Source organism: Ochotona princeps, chromosome 20 (genome assembly GCF_030435755.1).
Source record: "Ochotona princeps isolate mOchPri1 chromosome 20, mOchPri1.hap1, whole genome shotgun sequence".
NCBI classification, from domain to species: domain Eukaryota; kingdom Metazoa; phylum Chordata; class Mammalia; order Lagomorpha; family Ochotonidae; genus Ochotona; species Ochotona princeps.
Window position 1 is genome coordinate 25,041,384 of NC_080851.1, and position 27,514 is coordinate 25,068,897.

A 27,514-nucleotide genomic window follows, 5' to 3' on the forward strand; every position below is an offset into this window, starting at 1 on the left:
CCGATGATTCACTCCCCAAGTGAGCCGCAACGGCCAGTGCGCGCCGATCCGAAGCCGGGAACCTGGAACCTCCTCCAGGTCTCCCACACGGGTGCAGGGTCCCAAGTCCTTGGGCTGCCCTCGACTGCCTTCCCAGGCCACAAGCAGGGAGCTGGATGGGAAGTGGAGCTGCCGGGATTAGAACCGGCGCCCATATGGGATCCCGGTGCGTTCAAGGCGAGGACTTTAGCTGCTAGGCCATGCCGCCAGGCCCTAAGCAGTGAATTTATAAGTGGTCTTTATTCTCCTTTTACCCTAACATAGGGCTAGCCATTTGTGATTTCTAATTTTTCTGAAGCAAATGATGATTGTGTACTGAATGTATTATTATCACACATGCAATCTCCTCTCTCCTGGTTAAGAAAAAAATGATCCAAAGCTAGAAACAACAAAGATTATAAACAGTGTGTGGCATCAGTCATGCTGGTAAATCGGCCTGGAGTCACATGACCCTTGGAGAAAGTAACTGTTGAGCTTACTAGTCAGTACTGATCCACTGAAACTGAGTTGTCTTAATATACCACGGCCTCACTGTGTTTTCTGCAGTGTTAGAATTTCAGGAGGTAAATCACAGATGGCAGAAACACATATCTTATCCAGTTCTCACACACCTGTCTTCTAACTGGACCAAGCTTAATGATGCAGCCTGTTGGGATACAGTTCCCTCTGGCAATTATGCTAGGCTGAGGCAGCCACAGAGCAGGTCAGAGGGGGCTCCTGGCAGAGGCTGTTCAGGCAGACAACTGCTGGGCCCTTGGGAAATGAGTCACACAAACCAAGTGGGTAAGACACCGACAGATTTTTAAAAAAAGATTTATTCATTTTATTACAGCCAGATATACATAGAGGAGGAGAGACAGAGAGGAAGATCTTCCATCCGATGATTCACTCCACAAGTGAGCCGCAACGGGCCGGTGCGCGCCGATCCAAAGCCCGGAACCTGGAACCTCTTCCAGGTCTCCCACACGGGTGCAGTGTCCCAATGCAATGGGCCATCCTCAACTGCTTTCCCAGGCCACAAGCAGGGAGCTGGATGGGAAGTGGAGCTGCTGGGATTAGAACCGGCGCCCATATGGGATCCCGGGGCTTTCAAGGCGAGGACTTTAGCCACTAGGCCACGCCGCCGGGCCCGACACAGACAGATGTTACAACAGTACCTATTTCTATTTATTATGCTGCATATGGCAGACCATCTAGCACCTCTAGCCTACAGCTATGATCCAAGGAAACTACATTTGTGATCAGAAGGCTGAATTGTCAGCACTAAATCTAATGAAGGAGCTAGGTGGGCAGGTAAGAGGATTTTATGCACTTACTCCCCGCCCTCCCGCCGCAACTGGGTTCAGCTTTTCTAGAAACAAGGCCTGTCAGGTACCACTCCTTACTTCCTTAATCAAAATTGGAAAACGCTGATTGTCAACATTCACACTATGATTAAATTTGAACTGGAATGTCTTGCCAACATCCCTTTCTCACCAAAGAGCTCATCCTCTTTAAAACTATGGCTCTGCTCCTCTAGCTTCATTTCCTATTGGAGACTTCTTTTCAATGTCCTAAGCCCTTTGGATATCAGGAGCCTAAGGGCCCTAAGTTTACATAGCACAAGTGAGTTCTTGGCTGTCAACCCCCTTGGGATAAATGTAAATTTCTATTTCAGAAGGTGATGCTTCCAATGTTGGCTTCAACTTCTACAGAAATACACACAGGAGGCCCCTGTTTCTGGCACATACTTTACAACCTGGGAAGCCCAACTGATTATCAAACTATCTTCTTGATTAGATACTCCTAGAATCAAACATTACTGAGGATGTTTTACCCCTTTGCAAGAATCTGATTATTTATATGTATAACTGAAACTGTAGAAATCAATTTCTGAGGAGTTGAGAAATGGAAGATGTCAACCAACTCATTATATAGAGAAGGAAGCTCATCCCAGGCTCACAGACAGCAAACTGCAGAGCTGGGAAGAAAACCGTGTCTTCGGATGTTGCTTCTTTTGGCAAAAAAAAAATCTCCCAAATTTTGGCTGCCTGTTCCCAGAAAGTCTACTTGGCACCGAACAATGAATATCTTTTCTCTTATAGCTCAATTCCCATGGCTAGGTGGGATGCACCACAATTTTTATATAGAAGTCTTTTAAGGCATGCTCAGTAAGTGTATTTTATCAAATTAAGACATATCCTCTAAGTTAGCATTCTTGAGGAATTGACAGGAGGTAGGAGTGTGTGTCTGTCTGCCTCAGAGGTTTATACCAAAGAACTTGATTATGGGATGAAGGAGGCTAAACTCCAAGACCTTCAGTCAGCAGACTCACCTAGGACAGTCAACAGTGTAAATCCCCACAGCAGGGCAACTAGGGAGGAGCAAGTCTCTCTGTTGGCCTTTCTGTTTCGGTCAAGTCTCCTACAGGCCGCATGAGGCCCACTCACATTCAGAAGGGTACTCTTCTTGACTTAGTTTCCTATTTCAAACGTTCATCTCCTCCAGAAACTCTTCCTGGACCCACTCAGAATAACAGCTAAACATCTGGCATACTGAGGCTCAAACTGATACATAGCATTAACCACCACACCATCAGTAAGAAGACACATGGCTGCTTTATGTAACACAAAGAGACCAAAAACTCTGATGATGAAACAATGACATGCACTGATTCAAAGAGGCCTCCTGATTTCAGAGTGGTTAAAACGTGGGGGAAGGGGACAGTGTCTTAAAATTGAAAAGATGTACTAGTTTTATCTATAGGAATCTGAGAAACGTTCACCAGCAACCCCTTACTCTGCTGACAGACTGCAGGACACCTTGAAAGTAGCTAGTAAACTACAGTAAGTAACCAAAATAACAACTTCCCTAGTACCGGCTTTGTATTTATCTAAGGGAACTTATCATTACACCAAGTGAAGTTCAATCTATTGCTATCTTATCCTGTAGCTCGCAGGAATTTCTCACGAACACATAATTCCTGGAGTTGTGGAAGGCACAGCAGGAGACCACACCATCTGCTTCCACTGAGACAAGATTTCAGTGCAAAATGATGGGGAGTCCTGCGTAGTGCTGGGACACACTGCTCTTTATCTGAAAGAGGGACACAGAGTAAGAGAGGGTGTTCTCTTTCACTTGGTGGTTCATTCCCCAAATGCTTTTAACAGCCAGGGCTGCACCATGTTGCAGCCAGTCATCCAGATTCCTGCCAGGTCTCCCTGTGGTGGGCATCTGGGAGCAAAGCCAGGGAAAGGAAGACTTTTCTCTCTCTCTCTGCCATTTCAACACACAAAAATTAATATTAAAGTGCACTTAGCGTTGGATCTAAACTGGTTCAGCCCATGTTAATTTTACACTAAAACTGATCCTCTCCCACCAGCTACTTTTTGAGACCTCTCCTTAGAGCCCATATCTGTTTGGAGTGTCTCCCACAAGGTCCAGGTCTCCCACACGGATGGCGGGAACCCAATCACTTGGGTCATCACCCGCTGACTTCCGAGGTCTGCACCAACAGCAGGCTGAACAGGAGCTGGAGCCAAGGCTTGAACCTGGGCACATTATCATGGGGAGTGCAGGTGCCTCAACCTTTAGGAGAAATAACTACCCCCAAATGTCCTCCTTTTTTATTCCCCAGCAGTATCTACCATTTTAAAATAAAAATCTCTAAATGGAAATGTTCTTATTCCTTTAAATATCTCAACCAAAAGAGTGACTTGTGAGTCATATCCACTTACAACTAGAAGATATTGTAGCTTTCCTTCTTTTTCAACAGCCTGGAGACAGAGTGAAATACAAGATTCTGATGATTTACTTTATGGAATTCATGATACATAAATTCTCAGAAGCCACAAGCAGCCACAGTTTGCATAAAAAAGCTGAATATATAAACTAATTTTTCCAGGCATCATTACTCAAAATAGCCAACCAAGTAATCTACTTCTTGGGGAACTAGGCTCTGGCAATTTATATACATTATCCATTTCATCTTCTTAACAAGCCTAGGTATGGCTCTTAGTGTTGCTTTCACTGTAGAAGTGGGGTTCAGGAAGATTAACTTGCTCAGGCATCAGCAGTAGTGTGTAGTTTTGTAGTGGGGGTTTGAACTCTGGCTTTCTGACTACAATCTTTCACATGGAGGGATTCAGATTTCTCAGACTGTAACTGTACTGAAACCAGGAATTCAATGGTTGAAGAATTAATCATTGTATATCCATATGCAAAAGAATGAGGGTATACTCAACCAAATATCATATATAAATACTAACTCAAAATGCATTAGAAACCTAAATGTAAGAGCTAATACTACAAAAGTTTTTAGAAAAAGAAAGAGAGTAAATATTTATGTCCTAAAGTTAGGCAATGCACTCTTAAGATATACCAAAGGGGATACAGCCTGTGGCACCTATACCTATATCAGTGCAGGTCCATGCCCTGGCTGCCCCACTTCCCACCTAGCTCCCTACTAATGGGCCTAGGAAAGCACCAGAAAATAGCCCAATAATACGGGCCCCTCAGGTCGCCTGGCCCGGGTCCTTGGCCCACCTGCATGGTGGGTGCTGGATCCATGAGCCCCTGGGGTGGAGGATCTGGTGGGGTCCGGGTTGCCTGGCCTGGGTCCTCACCATGCCTACATGAAAGGTGTTGGGTCCATTAGCCCCTGGGGGAGGGAACCAGCAGAGCCTGAATAGCCTGGCCCAGATCCTTGTGCCCACCTGTAAGAACTGGTTGTCCTCAGTGGAAAAGATGGAGTAGTGGACAGCTGTCCCAGGTCCACATGGAGGATACGGCAGCTTCCCAAGAGGGAGGGGCAGGTATAGGAGTGACTGCAAATTTGGTACTGGGTATTTTTTTGCGGGGGGGGATAATGAAAATGATCTAAAATGGACTGAGCAATGGTTACACTGTATATACATACTAAGCCACTGGTTTGGACATTTTAAGTGGACAAATTTTATAGTACACAAAGCATTATTTCAACAAAGATGCTAAAACAACAACCGTAACAAAAGTTGACCATTGTTTGATCATGGATCTTGCTCTGGGTCAGTCCTATCCCAGATGTCTTTGCAGCACTGGGTACACAGCACTCACAGAGCTTAAGAGTCACCTTCCTCCATCTGAGAGGAGGCAAAATCACAGCACCTTCTCAATGACATCCAGCCGGCCAGCATGATGCAACCTTTTATTATTTTTGGAATGCAGTACTGCAATGTGCCTGGGCCCTGACCTGGAAATCCCCAAACCCTGTATCTGGCGCAGAGTTCATCAGAGTGGCCGGCCTGTCTGCTGACTGGGCAGGAAAAGGACCCAAAACTGCCAAATGAAGAAGCACTGTTCAAAAAATTGTCTTGTGACAAACTGCATGTACAATATTGAGTACTCAAAGCTTTCCTCACTCCTGACTTCCCCTCCCAGCCACTGCCAAATACAGTCTTCTGTTCTGGGTCAACTGTACTTTAAATACAGGTCTGATATGAATCAGCTAGAACGACATGGTGATCAGGCAGGGAGGTTCTTTCAAAGTATTATGCAAGGGGCACCACCTCTGGAGCCATTTATTACCTGTATGGCTTTGATTCAATTCTACCTTTCTGTTCCTCAATGCCTTCATGTGGGAAATGGAGATAATAAAGGCAAATATTTCTTAAAACTGTGTAAACATTACATGTGAAGAGACACCACCGTGGCACAGCAGTTGCCTATGACATCACCAGCATTCCATGAGTGCTGGTTAAAGTCCCAGCTGCTCCACTTCTGATCCAGCTCCCTGCTAACCTTAGAAAGCAGAGGAAGATGACCCAAGTTCTTGGGTCCTTGCCACCCATGTGGGCAATCTGATTGAACCTCCCAGCTGTCCCAGCCCTGACTATTGTCATCATTTGAGAAATAAGCCAGAGGATGAAAGATCTCTTTCCTTCTTTCTATGTAATTCTACCTTTCGCATGAATAAATAAATCTTTGGAAATTAAAAAAAAAGATTAAATGAGTTAATATATGTAAAATGTGTACAGCAGTGCTTGGTACAATATAAGCACTATTAAGGTTTTTTTAAACTCTCCTTACAATTACCAACTGCTAAATCCTATTACTGTTTTCAAACATAGGTAATCTCAGAATGGCAATCAGATTTCAGGTTTCTGTGACTCCTGAACCACTGTTCTAGGCACTGTTCTAGTATGATTAAACTTCAGGTGTTAAATGACAAATACACAATAGTGTTTGTAAAAGATTGAGTCTATTCCCTCTGATCCTAAATGTCACTTTCCAGTACCTATAGAGATGTTTCGACATTATGTCCCAGAATGGCCACTGTTCTGCCCCTCAAAAGGCAGGACAGGGCCTGGCGTAGTAACCTAGTGGCTAAAGTCCTCGCCTTGCACACGCCCTGAACCCCTATGGGTGCCGGTTCTAATCCCGGCAACCCCATTTCCCATCCAGCTCCCTGCTTGTGGCCTGAGAAAGCAGTTCAGGACGGCCCAAAGCCTTGGAACCCTGCACTCACATGGGAGACATGGAGGAAGTTCCTGGCTCCTGGCTTTGGATTGGCGCAGCATCGACTGTTGGGGCCTCTTGGGGAGTGAATCATTGAACGGAAGATCCTCTCCGTCTCTCCTCCTCTCTGTATATCTTACTTTGCAATAAAAATAAATAAATGCTTTTTAAAAAGGTAGGACAATGTACGGCTGTTCAAGGAAAATACAAAGAAGCTCTTTTTTCCATCTCTACATTTTTCATAGAATGCTTTATGCCCACCACTCGAGGGAAAAGAAACTCTTTCTACACTCTTGAGGAAGGCTCATACAAGCAATGTGAATGCTACTCTCAGGGCTTCATGAAGTTTCCAAAAATTTTTAAACGTTTATTTATCTTTATTGGAAAGGCAAATTTCAGAGAAGGAGATAGAAAAATCTTCCATCTGCTGTTTCACTCTCCAAATGGTTACAACAACCAGGGTTGAGCTGATCTGAAACCAGGAGTCTCTCTGGGTCTCCCACACAGGTACAGAATCCAAAGGCTTTGGACCGTTCTCTACTGCTTTCCCAAGCCACAAGCTGGGAACTGGATGGGAAGTGGAGCAGCCAGGACACAAATCGGCACCCATATGGGATCCCGGTGCTTAAAGGGGTAAGATTACCCAATCGAGCCATTGTGCTAGGCCCAGTTTCCAACTTTTAATGACTGATTCCCACAAATTTAATTGAAAAATCAAGATAAGTAAACACTATAACCATAATATTTGGCAAATGACAATAAATGCAGCAAGAGAGATGCAAACATGTAAGCAGAACTTTCCACATTGCAGCCAGCTAGGCTTGTTGGAACGTCATCATTTCTCTCTCCCTCTCTTACACACACACACACACACACACACACACACACACTCCCCCACCATCTCAGCACACCTGTAAACCGGCCCATCAGCCCTGCCACAGGCCCCTGCTGCAGCCTCCTCTTGGCTCTCTTGTCAGGCAAATCCTTTCCCTTTTCCCCTGCTCTGCTTTGGGCTTCACACTGGTGCTAGGGCTGCAGAGTTCTTCCTCACAGTCTGGCTGCACTGCTGCCTGCTCTGTTACTCTCAGCCTCTGCTCAATGTTTTCTTCAGAACAGCTTTGCCTAACAACCCACAATTACACACATTTGGAGCATGCTTCCAACCCTGTATGAATGAGCACCTGCTTCCCCAGCACACTGTCGGCTCAGGAAGGACAGGCGCTATGGGCCTTGCCCTGCTGCACCCAGGACACACCAGGTGGTGAGCAGAATTAACAACATCCTGCAAGGAGGCAAAAGAACAAGTGAGAAACCCATCCCTTCTCCACACACATTGGACACAAGTTATTCCATATCAAGCTGTCAGCATGATAGAAATACCAAACAAAACAGATGCGTGGATTATATGCTCCTTTGGGAGAAAAAAAAATGAAAATGAATACAAACTCAGATTGGGATACGTATGTTAAATTATTATGTGTGGGGCTGGTGTAGTGGCATGGCTGCTAAAGCTGCTGCCTGTGACACTGGCATCCCATATGGGTGTTGGTTCGTGTCCTGGTTACTCCACTTCTGATTTAGTTCCCAGCTAATGTCCAAATGTCTGGGCCCTTTCCACCCACGTGGGAGACCCAGATAAAGCTCCCGGATCCTGCTTCAGCTTGGCCCAGTGCTGCCCACTGTGGCCAGCCGGGCCGTGAACCATATGGAAGAGCTTTGTCTCTCCTTCTGTCTCTGTAACTCTTTCAAAATAAATAAATAAATCTTTCCAAAAAGTATTATATGCCAAACCACAAAAAAAGTTGCTTTTGAAAACAAGCTTCAGGAAAAGGAAAAGTAGGAATGTCTCCATCAGAGCTGGTCATGAAGCCCACCTCTGCTCTCCTCAGGAGCCCAGCTCAGACAGCTGAGCGGAAGAAACGAGAATGTGGGTGACTTCCCAGGCTCTTCCTGCTCCTTCCCAAAGGAAGACACCCACCAATGAAACAGAATGTGCGGAACCCCAGGTCCAAGCCCTGTGGGGTGATACACGGCTGCCTCTGGTCGTGGCCCCAGCACCCCTCTTCGTCAGAGCTTCCACGCTGGCACCACTCACAGCATTAACTTCTCATGTGGGGTGGAAAATTCTTTTCCACCTGAACAGATGGTCTGGCCATCACATGACAGAGTCTCCAAGATCCCTGTACTAGGCTCTGCTGAAGAACACATACCTCCGTATGTTCAGAGGAGGAAGAATATTACACTAAATTACCAAGAAACAGGCACAAAACTATCAAGACAGCATGGAGGAAAACATGCAGTGAATAAACAGAAGAGGATGGGGGGAGGGCAAGTAGAAGAGTGTTGAGCATGAGAGATATAAAAAAGGCACCAGAAAAAAACACGTGTGATGCAAAGGGGTGAAGGGCCAGCAACTGCTCCTCATGGAACTAGGAAGCACCTGGCAGAGCTCTGCAACCTCAGGGACCAAATCACTCAGCCTCAGCCTCGGGCAGCGGCCACACCAAGGCCCAGCTCTTCCTCTGCCTCTAATCTAATTGTTTTGTGTCACTCCAAGTCCTCGCCACAAAGGCCAGGCCTTCCAAGTAAACCCCTCTCCTCACGGCCACTAATGACTGTAGGAGAACTCACTACAGCATGCAGAGGGAGAGACGCTAAGTCCAACAGGTAGGTACATCCTGGGTGGTCGCTGTGTGACATCCTTAAAGTTGCTATGCCAACAGATCCTCTCATAGCAAACCATCCTGGAAACACACAAAGCACAGGGTCAGTGCTGTGGTGTAATGGGGTGAACTGCTAACACAGTTTCAATCACTGCTACTCCACTTGGGATTCAGCTCTCTGCTAATATTCCTGGGCACCTGCACTGGCATAGGAAACACGGCTGAAGCTCCTGGCTTTTGTTGTCATTTGAAGAGTGAAACCAGTCAATGGAAGGTCTCTCTGTGTGTGTAAACCTAACTTTAAAATAAATAAACAAACCTTAAAAAAAATCGACCCAAAGCACTACCACACCATAACCTGGAAAAAACGGTCCCATGAAAGGATGGGGGAAAAAAAAACGTTGCCATTAAACTGAAATCCTTAAGACCATTTCCATGACAGACCAAAAAAAAAAAAAAAAAAAAAAAAAAGTTCAATTCTTTAAAACTTTCTAACACAGATTCCCGCATATCATAAGCTTCGATTAATCAGACCCCGTGGTTGCCCAAAGGAAAATACTGCTTCTTCTGAATCAGTGTTTCAAAATGTGCAGAAAGCGCTTCCACAAACTGCAAGGGACTGCAGGGTACTATTTTTAAGTCCGTCTCCGTGGCAGGACAAAGACACGGCTCCTAATATCTGCCCTTCGTTTGATCGTGATTTCTAAGTCTTTTGTACAAAACACAAAGAAAGGGTCAGTGAGAAAAATCAAAACTCCCGCGTCCCCTGTGGGAGCTGGCGACCCTGTGTAGCTGTAACTCCGCTGGACGACGCTGCAGGTGACAAAGGGAAAGTGGACCTTCCCCAACTGCCATTCATTTGAAAGCGTCCAACCCAGCAGTGGGCCGGGCCAGGTCCGTTGGGCTCTCCTGCGGGGAACCGCGGGGTTCAGGGGCGAGGGGGAGGTTCCCATCAGCGGCCACCGAGGGCGTTGCGTCTTTCAATTCACCCAAAATCTCAGTCTCTTGTCATCTCCCTGGAAGAAGGGCAGCGACCGCTCTCATCCAGCTCGTTACAGCAGAGAAAAATGATTCTGGGATTTCGCCCGGCAGCGGGCTGCTGTCCACGGACCCAGGCGGGGGACCGCTGTCCCCTCGCCGCCCCGGGCCGCCCGGACAAAGGGTCACTCACCGCTCAGATAGTTGGTCCACTTGTACAGCACCCCCTCCATGGCGCCCGCGCCGCGCCGGGGCCGCGCACCCACTCCTGCCGGCGTCCTCACTGCCCCGGGGCCCGGGAGGAGATCTGTGGCGGCGGCAGCAGCAGCAGGGCCATCTCCTGGCGCGGCCCACACGCCCACTGCCGGCGCCCGGGCCGGGTGCGGGGACGCCCGGGGCCGCCTCACATTCTCGGCCCCGGGGCGGGGTCACTGCGACGGCCTGGGCACCAGAGACAGCGGGCCGGCGGGCGGGCCGGCAGCTGGTCGGCCGGTGGGTCCGCGCGGAGGGAGGGAACGAGGGGCGGCGGCGATCTAGGCGGCCCGTCGCGGGCGGGGACACCGCGCGCTCCCAGAGCCGTGAGCCCCGCGGTGCCCGGAGCGCGCTCGCGCATGCCCAGTGCGCCGCGCGCGCGCACGTTCCCGAAGTCCACCCCGGGCTTTCCCGGCGGCGGCGGCAGGCCTGACGTGGTCCGAGCGGCCAGCGGGGAGTTGGATCCAGCCGCGGCGGCGTGGCCTGCAGGCAGTGTCTGGGAAGGAGTGGGCGAGGCCCGGAGACCCGCGTGGGGCGCAGCTCCGACTGTCCAGGGAGCCGTGGCTGGGTAGGGCCCCACGTCCTGAAGTTGAGGCTCTGAGTAACCCCTTCAGGCTACCGCCCCGGTTCTCGACGCCAAGATTTTTGTTCTTAATTTTAAGGCTAAACGGAGCCCGCAGAGCCGGGACACTAAGTGAGCAGCCCCTCGCCAAGATGACGGTCGAAGGAACGGGGCTTCAGAAGCATGGGCCCTGGACGGCCTGCGGTGTCGACCTGTCCCCGGAGTTTGTCAGATATGCAGCATTTTGCACCCAACCCAGACCTCGCATTTTAACAAGGTCCCCTGGGGACTGCTGTGCTTCTGATTATGTGAGAATGCAAGGTGCTCAGAATGTTTTTAAGTTATATATTTGGGGCCCTGCGTGGTAGCCTAGTGACTAAAGTCCTCACCTTGCATGTTCCGAGATCCCATATTGGTGCCAGTTCTAATTCCTGCGGCCCATCCAGCTCCGTGCTTGAGGCCTGGGAAAGCAGTAGAGAATGGCCCATAGCTGTGGGATCCTGCAGCCATGTGTGAGACCTGGAAGAGGCTCCTGTCTCCTGGCTTCAGATCAGCTCAGCTCTGGCTGTTGTGACCACGTGGGGAGTGAACCAGTGGATGGAAGATCTTTCTGCTTTTTCTTCTTTCTATAAATCTGACTTTCCAATCAAAATAAATAAATCTTTAAAATTGAAAGTTATCTATGTGAAAGGCAGAGAGAGCCCTTCCATCCGCTGGTTCCCTCTTCCCCATGGCCTCAAGGCCTCCAGGAACCTGGCACTGCGGCCAGGTCTCCCAAGCAGGGGCGAGAGGAGCAGGTGAGGCTGGGCATTGGCTGGGGAGTGGCAGCTGGGAATTGGCACTCCAGCATGGGCTGTAGGTGGTGCAGACAGCAGCTTTACCCGCTGCACCACAGCCCTGGCTCCTTTCCTAGGGGCTTTTGACCAGGAAAATGCTACTTGTAGGTGAAGTAGAGAGAGAAGTGGGAGACATCTGTTGGGGATGAATCGCCCCTACAAAGCCTGCTAGGCAAACCTAGCAGAACCCTAAGGGGAACAGAATTCAGCTGTTAAGATGTCCCTTGGGGCAGGACAGGGCAGAGGGACTGGTTTGAGCCCAGCTTTCTATGAGTGTGGACTACTGATGACTCAAGTTGTTGGGTACCCACCACTCCCATGGGAGACCCAGATGGAATCCCAATGTCTAGCTCTTGGCTTTGGCGTGGCCCAGCCCTGGCCTGCTGCCAACAGATCAAAACACATTTCTCTCTCATCTTTCTGCCTCACAAGTGGGAATAAATAGGAAGATGAAGTTTAAGACGGAGCTACCAATCTTACCAGCCAGCCCAGTTTGCCTTGGATAATGTGAGCAAAAGGTCTGCTTCGTCTCCATCATCTGCCTGGGCGATGTCAAGCAATCCTTTGTTCTTCATCTGTGTATTCCTCATCTAGGCCCAGAAATGCCCTCCTAAAATTAACCAGTAGTCTTTTCAAAGACAATACCATTCCTATTTCTGAAATTGTTTTTAGCCAATCATATTCTGGTCTCTGGCAAGTAAAGGCCTTTTGGAGACCAAGCCAGTGTATATGCTCGGTGTGATACATATAGTTTTCAGACACTTCAGGCATTGTGGCATAACAGGTAAAGCTGCCTCCTGTAATCTTGGTGTCCTGTATGGGTGTTGACTCAATATCTTCGTCTCTCTTTCCCTCCGGAAGCCTGATCTTCCTTTATAATAAAAACAAATAAATCTTGAAAATACTTTTTTATTTTAAATTCAGATTTTACAGAGAGAGAGGAGATCTTCCATCCACTAGTTCACTCCTCAAATGGCCACCATGGCCAGAGCTGGGCCAGTTCAAAGCTGGGAGCCAGGAGCTTCTTCCAGGTCTTCCTGTGTGGGTGCAGGGTCTCGAGGCTTTGGGCCATCCTCCTCTGACTTCCCAGGCCGTTAACTGGGAGCTGGATGGGAAGTGGAGCAGCCAGGGCACGAACCAGTTCCATCGCTAAATAAGAAAAAACATTGGCCACTTCAAAACACTTCTCATAATGCATTGTAATTTTTTGAGCATATATCTCCCTGGCCTAGGTCGCTCGTATTGTGTCCTGAATTAACCTCATCTTAACCTTTTTATATCGCCCATGTATTTCTGAGGACAGTGCACAACATGATCTAATAGCTTTTGATTGATGTCACAGAGGCAGGCACCGGATGTTACACTGATTATGTGTCGATGGTGGCTTTATAGAAAATCCTTGTTCTCCTTGGGTGTGAGAATACCAGACTTAGTAGGTAAAAGTCTAAAACAGTCATTCATTGTTGATCTCAAACTCAACTTTAGTTTCCCCTCCTGGATTTTATCTGGAAATATTCATTGCTTTCCACTGTCTTCCAAATCAGTTACAATGATCATGTAATTAATTTAAAAGGAGAAAAGTTAAGCTCAGCCTCAGTTGTGTAATCCGTCACCGTGGTAACCAGTTCTCAAGTGGGGGACAGCAAGTTCTTATCCCCTATTTATTTACCTTGCACTCACAGGCTACCACATTCACCGGGAGTGGAAGGAAGCAGCCCTGGCTGCAGGTGCTGCTCAAATGCCTTTGGAGCCCAAAGACTGTAAACAGGAAGCCTCGCAATCTCCGCTGCCTTTGAGGAGTTGGAGGGATGGCAGTCTACATACTGTGAATTAATAAGCACCAGGTACCCCCCTCAGGTGTGGGGTCCTGGAGGGCTGCTCTCCTGCTGTGAGAGTAAACGATTCCTTCCTGAAATCAGGCCACTGCCACTGTTCTCCCTACCTCCCGGTGCCTCCCTCAGACCCGGGCTCTGTCGTAGGGGAAAATCTGTCCCACCTCTCTCCCATAGTCCCTGCTGGTGGGCTGCTTTAATCCGACCGTCTCTAGGACCACGCGGGCTGGTTTGCCTTCCCCCGGCTGCTCCCTGGCATCTCCTCCCAGAGGACACCGTTGCCGAGTCATTGGCTAGAGCGGTATTTGATGGACAGGCCCTTAGCCAACGGGAGGCCGTCCTTCCCAGGAGGCGGCACCGTAAGAGCCAGTCAGGGCGGCCCGGGTTTGGGCTTAACCCTTTAGAGGCGAGTTCGCCCTGCATGGTAAAGTTGTTGGTACTAAAAGTGCCACGTCTTCCAAGCTCGAGTGCTGAACTTGCCGGAGGCCCTGGCCCCTGGCCGTGAACTGCATTACCCCCGCCCCCACTCGGTGAGGTCAGGGTCCCGTCTGTGTTTCTGTAGGGACAATTTCTCTGGGCCAAAGCCATGAGGTTTTTGTTGTGGAACGCAGTCTGGACATTGTTAGCCACGTCTTCCAGCGGGGCTCTGATCCCCGAGCCCGAAGTGAAAATCGAAGTTCTGCAGAAGCCGTTCATCTGCCATCGCAAGACAAAGGGAGGGGACTTGATGCTGGTCCACTATGAGGGCTACTTAGAGAAGGACGGCTCCTTGTTTCATTCCACGTAAGTATCCTAGTGCCCTACTGAAGGACGATCGCACCCTCCTGGGCTAACGTTCCAGTGGAAAAGTTAGCTTGGACCTGATTTCAGCTTGTCCTTATAAAAACGCTTTCTTTGGGGCAAGGGACATGTGGCCTGGATAAAGTCGTGAATTTTTAAAAATTATTGTTACACAGATCTACAATCTTTGAAATGTTGCAGAAATAAGCAACATTATTAAGCAGTAAGTACAAAAAAAAAGTTCTCATCTCACCAATTCCATTTCTTAGCGGAAAGGACTTAAATTCCCTTTTAAAAAATTGCTATGGGTGATATTTACTCAAAACTGCCACAGCAAAATATACACTCACTTATTTCCCCTGCTAAGGTTGTACTAATGCCCATTGGTCCATCTGACTTTGGTTCTAACAGCTGCCGTCAGGATCGTTTGCTTCTTTCTAGAAAGTCAGACTTGGTTGGTGGCGGTGGAGGAAGCTTCCAGGTGATTCCACCCCGCGGCTGGGCACCCCGGCATGTCGCCATGCCATGCATTCAATTCCAGACGTACATTTTGCGAGCATGTCCTCTGTGCTGTCGGCCAGCAGGAGTCCGAATCAGCCCTTCAGTCTTTTGTCCAGCAGGATGGCAAGGAGGAGGGGAAGGTAGACCACACAGGGCATGGAGCCGAGGCCAGCGTAGCACAGCTCTGCCACAGCATGCCTGCTCACAGTTACAGGGAGGTGGCAGAGGGAAGGCTTCCCAGGGACTGTGACTGAGATGGGCCCTGAGATAACGGGGACACATTTTCAGGCGGAGGACCGAGGGTGGGGGAGGAGGGCACTGCAGGTCGGAAGGCCCTGGACCTTGTGCTCCAGTTTCTGTCCAGTCTCACAACCAACTTCTGTGATAGCCACGGGGGTATTGTTTACCGATGTGCTACTGATGTTCTAGTTCCTGAGGAGGGACCGTTGTCATTCTGGCGCCGTGTGAACGGTCAGGAACTGCTAGCTGGAGAATTATGCAGGAGCAGCATGGAAGGATTCAATTCTAGAACGTAGTTGGTAGCTCAGTCCAAACAGCTTCGGGCCGAACTGTAGCCGGTGCTGGGTGGTCGGTGGGTTCTTCCTTCTGCATCACTTCCCAGCCTCCCCTAGCTTGCTGCCCCCCTTGGCCTTTAGTTACCTGGATCCGTGGGGGAAATGAGAAAAGACAGGAAGAAATGGCATTTACCTAGGCTTACCAGTCTTGGTGCCCACAAAGCTTGATAGAGTGACTTCCTGTTCTCGCCCATAAGATGCCCTTGACCAGAACGCTTCCCTGATCGTACTGAGAGATGGCCGCTAGGCTCGGACATGACCTGGCCCTCAACTCTGGCAGTTGCTCTGTAGGTTGGTTTTCTTGGGTCGTCTCTGTTTGGCTCATGGACACAGGGCTTCTGATGTATTATGTGAGTGGTAGACAGTGCCCCTGTTCTCTGCTCTTTCTCTAAATGTCTGCAGCAGCCGGCTGCAGCCGGGAGCTGGGAACCTCAGCTAGGTCTCTGATGGGTAGCAGGGCATCGGCTACTAGAACAATCTGCTGCTGCCCTCAAGGATGCACACGAGCAGGGAATGGAATCGGAAGTGGAGCTGGGACTCTGAAGTGGGAGGAGGCAGGCATCCACACCACCAGATCAAATGCCCTCCCCGTGCCAGGTCATCCTAACTACTCCATTTTTCCCCAGTCCACAGGGGGTCATTCCTCCAGCCTCCTTAGCCTTGCCTCCTGGTAGGGCTCTGGAGGCAAAACTGGACATGAACTGAGTGGTGATTCAGCAGTGCAGAGCCTCAGAGCCACCAGCAGGCTGTTCTGGAAAGCTTTTGAGCCCCCTGAATCTTTGAGTCCATCAGCGGAGTGGAGCCTCATGTGTGCATAGTAATTCTTTTTCAGCTTCAACCTCCTTCCCAAACTCAGCCAACTTCCCTCTGTTTTCTCTCTGCTATGCAATTTCCTGGCCCTCCTAGAAGAGCATAATTTCATGGTCAAAACCTTGAACTTTGGAGTTAGTGGTAACATTTGAGATCAAGTGATTAAGCCCCTGCCTGCAATGCTGCTGGCTTGAGTTCTGGCTGCTCTACTTCCTGTCCATCTCCCTGCTAAGGCCCCTGGGAAAGCAGTGGGATATGGTCCTGCTCTTAGACCCTTGCCCCCATTTGGGAGATCCAGATGTAACTCTTGACCATAGCCTGGCCTAGCTCCAGCTGCTGCCACCATCTGGGGGAGTAAACCAACTCATGGAAGATCTCTTGAGCTCTCTTCGTCTCTCTCTCTCCCTTTCTGTAACTGCCTTTTTTTTTTTTAAAAAGAAGAATGATGGGCAATATTGAATTAGTATGAAGTTGAATTCATTGTGTGTGTGTGTGTGTGTGTGTGTGTATGTAAAGAATAGCTATTTTTGTGGCCATCCTAGCCCGTAAACTCAGCTACTGAATGAGTGGGAAAAAATGACCCACAGCAGTTAAGGGGTGAAGCATGGTGCCGTGGTGCTAACTCAGCTTCCTTCTGTTGTAGCCACAAGCATAACAACGGGCAGCCCATTTGGTTTACCCTGGGCATCCTGGAAGCTCTCAAAGGCTGGGACCAGGGACTGAAGGGGATGTGTGTCGGAGAGAAGAGAAAGCTCACCATCCCTCCCGCCCTGGGCTATGGAAAAGAAGGAAAAGGTAGGAGCACGTGGGCATTTCCCACGGTGGCACTGCGGATTTCTGCTGTAGGAGACAGAGGCACAGTGACTACCACGCATCTGTATATATTCCCGGGATGAGATAGGGGTTCCTGTGTGTTTAAGAAAAATGGTTTGTATTTGTCTTCACTGTCCGCTGAAAGGTTCGAGTAAGGCCATAATGCCTGAAGGGGCAGTTTCTGGACCCCTAAGCCCTAGTGGAAGCTCATGGAAAACAGAATTCAGAGATAAGCTTATTTTGGTACAAAAGGCTTCTGACGTCCACACGTGGGGTTTTTCACAGTGCGTGTTTTCCGTGAACTTTTGTGTGACTTCGGTGCAGTTGAGTGCGATTGGGCCCATTGCTGCTGTGTACCCATCACTGACACCCACCTCTATAACGTTTTCAACCCCACCCAAATGGAAATTCACCCACTGGTCTCTCACTGCAACAAGAAACATCACTCAACACAGGCAATTTGATGAGCTAAACATTTGAAATGGAGATTTTGAACGAGGATTTAGAAGTGGGCTGTATGTGGCTCCTCATGATGGAGGCACCCACTGCAGAGCTCTCACTGGAGTTCTTTTCTTGCCTGTTTTAAAATGTATTCATAAGGGTTTTAATATTTTATTAAATAAAAACAATAACGTGTGGTAAAATGAGCTTCATTCTCTGTCTTGTACGAATCAGAAGCAAGCTGGCCAGTCAGTTCAGAGAGCTTTGCTCTAGCTTGTTTCTGGGAAAATCATATGCCCTTGGCTCGGGAGGAAACTTGTGAGGTCTGGCCAAGGTCATTTGGTGATTTATGTCCAGAAGGCTGAAGATGTTTAAATATAATTACCCTATTATCCATTTATTGAAATCTAGCCTAGGGGAATACACAGATATCTGGAGAAATATTTGTGAAAAGGAATGTCTGTTTTGATTTTAATAGCAAAACATTGGAACCAACCCAAGTGTGTAATGATATGATCAGTTAGATAAAATACAACCCAGTTATTCAGTGTAACTTGTTCAAAGATTTGAAAATGTGTGTGATGTAAGAGAAGGTAGAAACTAAAGTAGATATGAGAAGTATGATGCTAACTACAAACAAGAGAGTTGACATGAACTGTGAAACTGGGAGTTTTATTTATCTTTCTATCTTCCAAATTCTTGACAGTGAGCACATATTTCTTAGGTAATGCAGAAAGCAAATGTTAGAGTGCTCACCGGAACCAGATGGAGTATTGTTCCAAGGTATTGTAAATACACACCTCACCACAGCAGCCCCAGGGCTCCGCCGAACCATTGCCCAAGTGTGTCCCAGCTTTCCTGGCACAGACTGCTAAGCAGGAATATTAGGTGTGTGCCTCGTGGGAAGCGTTCTGTACTCTACCATGGAACTTCCTCTACCCACCTCACTCACAGCATAGGATTAACCAATCCAATTCAGTTCTTACTTTACACATCATCCCCTTGAGAAAAGAAAACCAAATATCCAAAAGACTCTCAAAAATATTCTTTAACTTTCCTGGATCTCCCTCGTCTCACCTGTAACATTTCTATGTGTATTAGTCTGTTATTTTCCTCCATGCTGTATTAACTCAATTTAGCTTCATTACCTGTTGGGGATGTGAAGTGGCATGTCATGGAACTAATCCTTCTCACTTGTACTTAACCACTTGTTTTGTAGTCTTGTAGTGCATGCTCGCATGGGCTTCCCTTGGGAGGACACCCGTTGTTCCCACGCCCTAGCACTGTCTAAGTCTAGAAGCATAAGATCCTGCATACGTGTAAGTGGTTGTTCTCTTTGGAACAAATGCTCTTTCCTGGGAATGCCTGGGCTGGGGGGATGACTAAGAAATACTGAGTGTGTTGACCTAAACCTGTGTGTGAAACAGAGTTATAAGGAAACAAGTTTGAAAAAAAAATCATATTTCCCAGACTGCTTTTTCTTTAAAGATTTATTTTTATTTGAAAGTCAGAGTTACAGAGAGGTCTTCATCTGCTGGATCATTCCCCAGTTAACAGCTGAAGCTGGTGCTTTTCCAGGCCGCGAGCAGGGAGCTGGATTGGAAGTAGAGCAGCCGGGGCACGGACCAATGGCCATATGGGGATGCTGGCAGTGCAGACAGAGGCGTAGTCTCTTCTGCCACAGTGCCGACCCCACTCCTCAGGATTTTTAGTAAAGCCCTTTTTCTTTTAAAGTCTCCATTAAATTTTTCAACAAATATACAATACAACGTTCTCAACCAGCTGAGGCTGGGCCAGGGCAGGGCAGGAGTCTGGAGCTGATCCCGGTCCCCCACGTGGGTGGCAGGGACCATCATCTGCTCCCTCTCTGCAGTAGCAGGAAGCTGGTCTGCAAGCCCGTGCAGGAACTGGGATCCGGGATGCAGGCATCTCAGGCACTGGCCTAACTGCTGTCCCAGAAAACCACACAAAGTTTTTGAAATGTTGAATCTTCTGAAATGATATTTACAGTATTTGGGGAAGTATTACCATCTGCATGTTACAGATGAGGAAGCTAAGGCTTCCATGAGCATATGTCAGTGTTGACCCAGGACAATGTGATGCCAAGCTCTCTTCGTGTCTGCTGCCTCCCAGTGGTAGAAAGTTAATACTACTGTGTAACTCTAGGTCAAAATTCAACAAAGTAAATACATTATTAAAGTAATTAATAGGGTCATCTAAAAATCCTTCAAATTACTCTACTTTTTAAGAAAAAATTCATTTCTTTTTTTTAAAAAAAGATTTATTTTATTTTTCATTGGAAAGTCAGATCTACAGAGAGAAGGAGAGACAGAAAGAAAGATCTTCCATCCACTAACTCACTCCCCAAGTAGCCTCAACAGCCAGACCTGAGCTGATCTGAAGCCAGGAGCCTGGAGCCTTCTCCAGGTCTCCCAAGCAGGCACAGGGTTCCAAGCCTTGGGCCATCCTCTGCTGTCTTCCCAGGTCACAAACAGGGAGCTGGAAGGGAAGTGGGACAGCTGGGATACGAACAGGCCCCCATATGGGATCCCGACGGATGCAAGGTGAAGACTTTAGCCACTAGGCTACTGTGCCAGGCCCAGATTTATTTCTGTATGTGAAAGACAGAGTTATGGAGAAGGAGAAAGAGATCTTCCATCTGCTGATTCACTTCCCCAGATGGCCACAGACACTGGGGCTGAGCCAAGCTGAAGCCAGGAGCCCAGGCACTTCAACTGGGTCTTCCACATAGATGCAGGGGCCCAAGCACTTGAGCCACAATCCACTGCTTTTCCAGCCATATTAACAGGAGCTGGATTAGAAATGGAACAACTGTCAGCCTGAGCTGGTGCCCATGTGGGGGATGCCAGCTCCACAGGCGTGGCTTTACACACTATGCCACAGTGCCTGATGTGTTCTGTTTTAACTACTAGGCCAAAACCAAAAACATTTTCATTGTAGTGGTTTGCATGATTTCTATATTTTGCTCTATTTTTGTAAGTGAATTTTATCGTACAGGTAATGTTCATTGGGTAAACAAACTTAAGAAGACTTTTAACTCAGTGTAAAGCATGTATTGTTTGAGACTATACTTTTCTGTTGTTAAAACTTTCAGGTTTTTTTTTTTTTTTAATAAAACTTGCCCTCTCTCCTCATGGATCAGGTAAAATTCCTCCCGAGAGCACACTGATATTCAACATCGACCTCCTGGAGATTCGAAACGGACCGAGATCTCACGAGTCCTTCCAAGAGATGGATCTTAATGACGACTGGAAGCTCTCTAAGAATGAGGTGACCCTTCTTCATTCCTGCTCCTCCGTCTTTGCCTTGTTTTCGACCTCTTCCTTCTAGTCTCCCCCTTCTCCTGTTCCTTTCTGAAGCTCACCTGTTTAGAAATATCTTTTTTTTTATTTATTTAAACTTTTTAGAGATTTATTTTATTTTATTTTTACTTTTATTGTTGTTATCACTTTATATTTCCATAGGCCTTGGGATTTTCCTTATTCCTTCCCAAGCTCCCTCCCCACCACCACTGAGTTTCCCTATATTATTACTATAGTATAGTTCTCCATAAACAGTCATATGTCCATCCATGTGGGCAGGGACAATGGCAGAGTCCAGCATCCTATTGGCAAGATATAGTTAACAGTTTCATTGGGAGTCCATCTATAGTCTGGAAGCAGAGATGCATACTGCATTGTATCCTCACATCTGGATATGATAGTCTCCATTACATCCCCTTAAATGAAGTTAATGTAACATGAAGTTAAGTAACATGCTACTGGATATGATAGTCTCTATTACACAGTTACTGTAAATCCTCCTTAAATGAAAAGACACAAATAAGATCAACTTCAGGAAGAAAAAAAGAAACTAAAAACACCGTGAAGTTAAGTAATATGCTACTGAATGACTAATGTGTCACTGAAGAAATGTAAAAGAAAATCAAGAACCTTCTTGAAGAAAATGATGCTAGTGTACGATCTATGAGTCAGTGAAGAATTTAATGAGTTTTAAAGAAATGAAACAAAATTTTTAAAAATCAAAATGTATGCGATATAGTTTCCACTTATTTTTGTTGGTGAGATATGTCTAGTGGGCAATAAATAGATAGGTTTTTTTTTTTCTAATCCAGTCTACTAATCTATGACATTTGATTGATGAGTTTAAGCCATTTACATTCAGGGATAATGTGAATGGGTGGTAATTTGGTCCTGTCATTTTAGCAATGTGTTGTTAATTGATTTAGTCTTCTGTTGTGCTGAGCTGAGAGCAAACTCACTGAGCTCAGTGCATTCCTCTGGTCTCACAGGGAAAATAATATCGAATTTTGCATCGTATGGGTCAAAATAGGTCTGTGTGGCCCTCAAACCTAATGGTTAACAAGTTCTGGCAAGATTAGCACCACCAACAATCTAGCTATATAGGACACTTGGCATCTCCCTAATCCTGGGAACTGTTCTAACAGGACGTGGGAGAAAGTTTGTACTGACAATGGTGCAGCCTCAGCACGATATCACAGCAGGTAGAGAGTGGTATGGTGAGTCAGGAGCTGGGACTACGGAGACCATGGTAGAAATCTAACATAAGAATCCAGACCTGGACCTCACTGGAGGGCATGGCACAAGTGACTGCAAACAAAGAGCTGTGTGTCAACCACAATAAGTAAAATCGAATTGTAGACCCGTGGGTGACACAGCTTAGAAACCTGCCCTAAGGAGAAGAATCTGATAACGCACAATGAACCAAGAGCGAAAGAAGAGACAAAAGCACAATGAATATTACCGAAGACTCCCCTGCAAAGGCACAAAAGCCTTTGCCAACCTCAGAATTAACTGAAGATTTATTTTATTTTTATTCAAAAGTCAGATTTATAGAGAGAAGGAGAGACAAAAAGATCTTCCATCCGCTGGTTCACTCCTCAAGTGGCCACAATGGCTAGAGCTAAGCCCATCTGAAGTCAGAAACCAGGAGCTTCTTCCAGGTCTCCCATGTGGGTGCAGGGTCCCAAGGCTTTGGGCCATCCTCTACTGCTTTCCCAGGCCACAAGCAGGGAGCTGGATGGGAAGTGGGGTAGCTGGATACGAACCAGCACACATCTGGGATCCTGGCCCGTGTAAGGCAAGGATTTAGCCTCTGAACCATTGCACTGGGCCCAGAAATATCTTTTTAAATATATTTTTAGTAGATAAAGTGCTATTTTATGAGTTTTCTTAAAACATCAATGCTTTGAAAATTGACTTTTACATAGGGAATCATTGTTTTTGGAGAAAAGCTTAGTTGAAACTTTATATTAGTCCTTTGCTTTTTTTCCTTTCTCTTCAAGACTTAGGGTTCATTGTGTCTTGTCCTGACCCTGGGGACTTTGAAAGTCCCATTTTGCCAAGACAATTTCTACTTGGAGTTACTGTATAAAAGACATAGAAATATCTCATGTAGACAATTTCTATTTTAAACTGTAGACTGGCACTAGTGCCATATTTTGGCACTTTGATCCTCTGCTTGCAACACTGCCACCCTGTAATAGGTGTTGATCCAATTCTCTGCTAATGGCCTGGGAAAGCAGTGGAGGGTGATTCAAGCCCTTGGGCTGCTGAACCCACGTGGGAGACCTGCAAGAAACTCCAGATAAATGGCTTCACATCGATCCAGCTCCATCTGTTGCGGCCATTCCCCAAATGGAAAATCTCTCTGTCTTTTCTTTCTCTCTCTCTATTTATTTCTTTTTATTGGAAAGGCAGATTTACAGAGAAAAGGAGAGACAGAAAAAGATCCTGGGTCACTCTCCAAATGGGTGCAATGGCTGGAACTGAGTCCGTTTTTAGCCAAGAGCCAGGAGCCTCTCTGGTTCTCGCATGTGGGTGCAGGGTCCCAAGGCTTTGGGCCATCCTCTGTTGCTTTCCCAGGCCACAAGCAGGGAGCTTGGATGGGAAGCAGGACTGCTGGGATTAGAACCGGTGCCCATATGGGATCCCAGTGCTAGGAGGTGATGGATTAGCCAATTGAATCATTGTGCCAGGCCCATCCTTCCCTGTCTTTCCTTCACTCTGTATTTCTGCCTTTCACGTAAAAATAAATTATTTTATAAGAAAATGAAACAAAACAAAACTGTAGTCTGGCTGTTAAGTGCACTTGGAAGTGATTGCCTGGCAGTTCACAGCAGGCAGCTTTCATGTTCCGTTTCCATTTCGCATTTGGTGAAGAGACTAATTTGGGTTTTCTTTTCTTATTAAAAATTATTCATTGTTTTTTAAAATTTTAAAGAGACAGAGTGAGAAAATGAGATCTCCAATTTTCTGGCTCAGTCCCCAAATGTTTGCAACAGCCATGGCTGGGCCAGACTAAAGCCAGGAACTGGGAATTTGATCCAGGTCTCCCACGTGAGTGGCAGAGACCCAAGCAAGTGACCTATTACCTGACAGCTCCCAGGCAGCTGGACTGGAAAGCACAGCTGGAAGTCCAACCCAGGCACTCCAGGGGGGGATGCAGGTGTCGCCAGGGACATCTGAAACACTGACCTAAGGCCCCATCCCGTCAACTTGGGTTTTCCGTGCGGGTAGTTTCCCCATCCCCCTCAAAGTCCTGACTATGGAGGAGGAGAAAGGAAGAAGTTTCTTCCTTTCACCAGGGTTTTCACAGCCATTTTTATTGGAGAGACAGATTAACAGAGAGTGAGAAAGAGAAAATGAGGAAAAGATCTTCCATCCTCTGCTTCACTTTCCAAATGGCCTTAACAGCTGGAGCTGAGCTGATCTGAAGCCAGGAGCCAGGAGCCTCTTCTGGGTCTCCCACATGGGTGCAGGATTCCAAAGCTTTGGGCCATCCTCTACTGCTTTCCCAGGCCATAAGCAGGGAGCTGGATGGGAAATGGATTAGCCAGGACATGAACCAGCACCCACTTAGCATGCTGGTGCTTGCAGGCTGAGAATCAGTCAGTTGAGCCACTGTGTCAGTCCCAATGTATAGCTGCTTATAGTATTACTGATCATGTGCTATTTTTTTCCATCTAAGATAAATATTAGTTTCTTTTCATAAAACTTTGAATATACGACACATTCATAGGCCTCAAAAATTAACCCAGGGTGTGTGTGCAGTGGTTGAACTGCTGCTTGGAATGCCCACATGTTCTATCAGAGTGCCTGGTTTGAGTTCCAACTATGCCACTTCTGCGGGGCAGCAGGCACTGGCTTAGGGCCATGGGTCCCTGCCACCTATGTGAAAGAGCAGTTCTGATTTCCTAGCCTCAGTCCTTTGGTTGTGGTGTTAAATCAAGGAGTGACCCAGTTTGTGTGTGTTCCTGTCTCCCTGCCTTCCATCTCAAATGCAAATAAGTTTTAACAAGAATCAACTCACTAAAAATAAACTCTTTAAGAGTTTCTTAAGAAGTCTTTTCTTCTAAGCATGTCCTCTCACCCTGTGATACCCTCATCCAATTTTATTCATTTAACACATCTTTTTGGTGTTGCTGTATGCAAACCCAAGCACACAGGAAGCACTCATGCCTATTTTTCATTTCCCAGATCTCATATGGATGGCAAGGACCCATCTACCTGAGTCCTCCCTGTAGGTGCCCCAGGCCCCATATAACAGGAAGCTGGGGTTAGGAGCCAGAGGCAGCCCTGAGACCCAAGCACCCCTAACAGAACCCAGGTGTCCCAGCCACACACTCACACTGGTTTATATTTTGAAACATCTAATGAAAATGCAACATTGGAATATGGACTCTTACCCCAGGGTTTGCTTTAATTTCTCAGATTGGAATGTCGGGTTTAGAGCTCAGTCAATGTGTCCTGACCCTAGCCAGGTGCACAATTACCACAACTTCCAAGTAAATACAAAATGGCACCATTTAGTCTGGTGTTCAGAGGAGCCTCTGGCCCTGAAGATGTATATAATTCAACAGATTTAAAGACAGTACTCTTTATTCAAGTGCAGATTAAGAATAGGTACTATGCTTTTGCAGAATGTTTTTCCAGCTAATATCAGCCTTGTACGTCACAATCATTTCATAATGATCATATCCAGTGAAACTGAACCACCAGGACGAATTTGCTGTTGGCTGGCTGCAGTGTGGCATGCTGTGCGTCCCTAATGGAATGTGTTCTTTTGTAGGTTAAAGTGTATTTAAAGAAAGAGTTTGAAAAGCATGGGGCAGTGGTGAATGAGAGCCACCACGATGTCTTGGTGGAGGATATTTTCGATAAAGAAGATGAAGACAGAGATGGGTTTATATCTGCCAGAGAATTCACATACCAACACGATGAGTTGTAGAGACGTCTGCCCGTTCTCTGTAACAGCCGTCATGAAACAGAAGGCAAATTGCTGTTACATTTTTTAAGTATCTTGTTGTTGGTTTTTCTTTTGTATTTTTATATATATTGTTTCTATTATTTAAAGAACCCCTTAAGTTCGCTGAGTATGCATTTGTCTGTTAAGTTATTGGAACAATTTGAGGAGAAGACCTCTGGACCAGTTTCTGCCTTTCACGTGTGAAGCCTTGATTGAGTTGTTTACTTGCTAATGTAAGACACTGTAATGGAGGAACGGAAAGTTAATCTGAAGTCAGGAGCCAGGAGCCGCCTCTGGGTCTCCCATGTGGGTGCAGGGTCCCAAGGCTTTGGGCCATCCTCTGCTGCTCTCCCAGGCCACAAGCAGGGAGCTGGAAGAGAGGTGGAGCAGCTGAGATACAAACCGGCACCTATATGGCATCCTGGGGCATGTAAGGCAAGGACATTAACCACTAGGCTACCACACCTGGCCCACCTGAATAAACTCTTAAGATCTGCCACTTGTGTCAGGATGTTATCTGTACAGAAAAGAAAAGACTTCAGAAATCTTAGGATCTGGAATGCTGTGGGGACACCCTTACTTAAGGCACCATTCCCTCAATTTCACCAATAATTTCATTAAAATGTTGAGCTTCAGTAAGGCAGGACAAGGAATCCTTAAGCCAAGAAGGGGCATCTGAGTGACCGGGGAAGACCAAGGCCTGCTAGCGCCCAGCCTCCACATCACAGGCTCTTCTGCAGGGGTGGACGGCCTTTGGTTTGCCCAGGGCCATCTGGGCATTTGCAGCATCACTCACTGGCCATACAACATGATCTACTCCAAAAAGAGCCTTAGATGGATGTGTTGGCAAGGCCCGATCAGATGATTCTGAGGCCTCACCTGGCTTTGCAGGCTGTCCTTCTTCCTTCCTTCCTTCCTTCCTTCCTTCTTCCTCTCTCTCTTTCTTTGAATTTATTTATTTTTATTGCAAAGTGAGAGATACAGAGAGGAGGAGAGACAGAGAGGAACATCTTCCATCCGATGATTCACTCCCTAAGTAACCGCAACGGTCAGTGCTGCGCTGATCCAAAGCCAGGAGCCAGGAATTTCCTCCAGGTCTCCCATGTGAGTGTAGGATCCCAAGGCTTTGGGCCATCCTTGACTGCTTTCCCAGGCCACAAGCTGGGAGCTGGATGGGAAACAGGCCTGCCAGGATTAGAACCAGCACCCTTATGGGATCCCAGCACATTCAAGACGAGGACTTTAGCTGCTAGGCCACCGCACAGGACCTGCAGGCTGTTCTTTCTAGATCCTGAGAGAGAGTTGGCTGCCCACACAGGCTGCTGTCAACTGTGAGCTGTGGAAACATCCGTCACCGAAATGTCAGGTTCTCGGTAAGGAGATCCTAAGTATCAGTAAAGAAACCAGCTGCCCTTGTCCTTTGCTGAGCCTGGGAGGGTTCGAAGCGTGATCGAGAGGGCCCTACTCTCTGTGACAGCGCATTATGTCGCTCATCCTAAAGTGCCAATATGCATCACAGCCCTGATGCTGGGCCACAGCAAGAAAAGTTTAAAGAACTCTGTCCAGGAAGCACGCCTCTTTCTCTTGTGTGAATTTGTATTCTCTCCAAATTATTAAGGCATATTGATGTAAAAAAAAATTACAAAGATTGTTAGTTGCTTCTCTACAT

The 27,514-nt window shown here is 47.1% G+C and overlaps 2 protein-coding genes across 6 annotated transcripts in view; one reads left to right on the forward strand and one right to left on the reverse strand.

The window, feature by feature from the left end:
• Positions 1-10,661, reverse strand: part of PLEKHA8 (pleckstrin homology domain containing A8) — a 37,743-nt gene extending 27,082 nt beyond the window's left edge. The window contains exon 1 of one of the 3 annotated variants that reach the window (XM_058677984.1): positions 10,348-10,661. In XM_058677984.1, coding sequence (XP_058533967.1) covers positions 10,348-10,387 — 40 coding nt within the window. In that variant the 5' untranslated portion in view covers positions 10,388-10,661. The remainder of the gene's footprint in view (positions 1-10,347) is intronic. The other 2 variants (XM_004582405.2, XM_058677983.1) reach the window with 2 other exon arrangements.
• Positions 1,227-26,051, forward strand: FKBP14 (FKBP prolyl isomerase 14). Of its 3 annotated transcripts, none has more exons than XM_058677987.1 (4): positions 1,227-1,332; positions 16,946-17,097; positions 20,720-20,847; positions 25,669-26,051. In XM_058677987.1, the coding sequence occupies exons 2-4, from the start codon at positions 17,031-17,033 to the stop codon at positions 25,825-25,827; spliced, it is 354 nt and encodes a 117-aa protein (XP_058533970.1). In that variant the 5' UTR covers positions 1,227-1,332; positions 16,946-17,030; the 3' UTR covers positions 25,828-26,051. The 3 variants fall into 3 exon arrangements, with proteins under 3 accessions (XP_058533970.1, XP_058533969.1, XP_004582464.2); XM_058677986.1 differs by lacking the exon at positions 1,227-1,332 and adding an exon at positions 10,783-10,974; XM_004582407.3 differs by lacking the exon at positions 1,227-1,332 and adding an exon at positions 14,195-14,419 and having other exon boundaries at positions 25,669-26,048.
• The last annotated feature ends 1,463 nt before the right edge of the window (positions 26,052-27,514 follow it).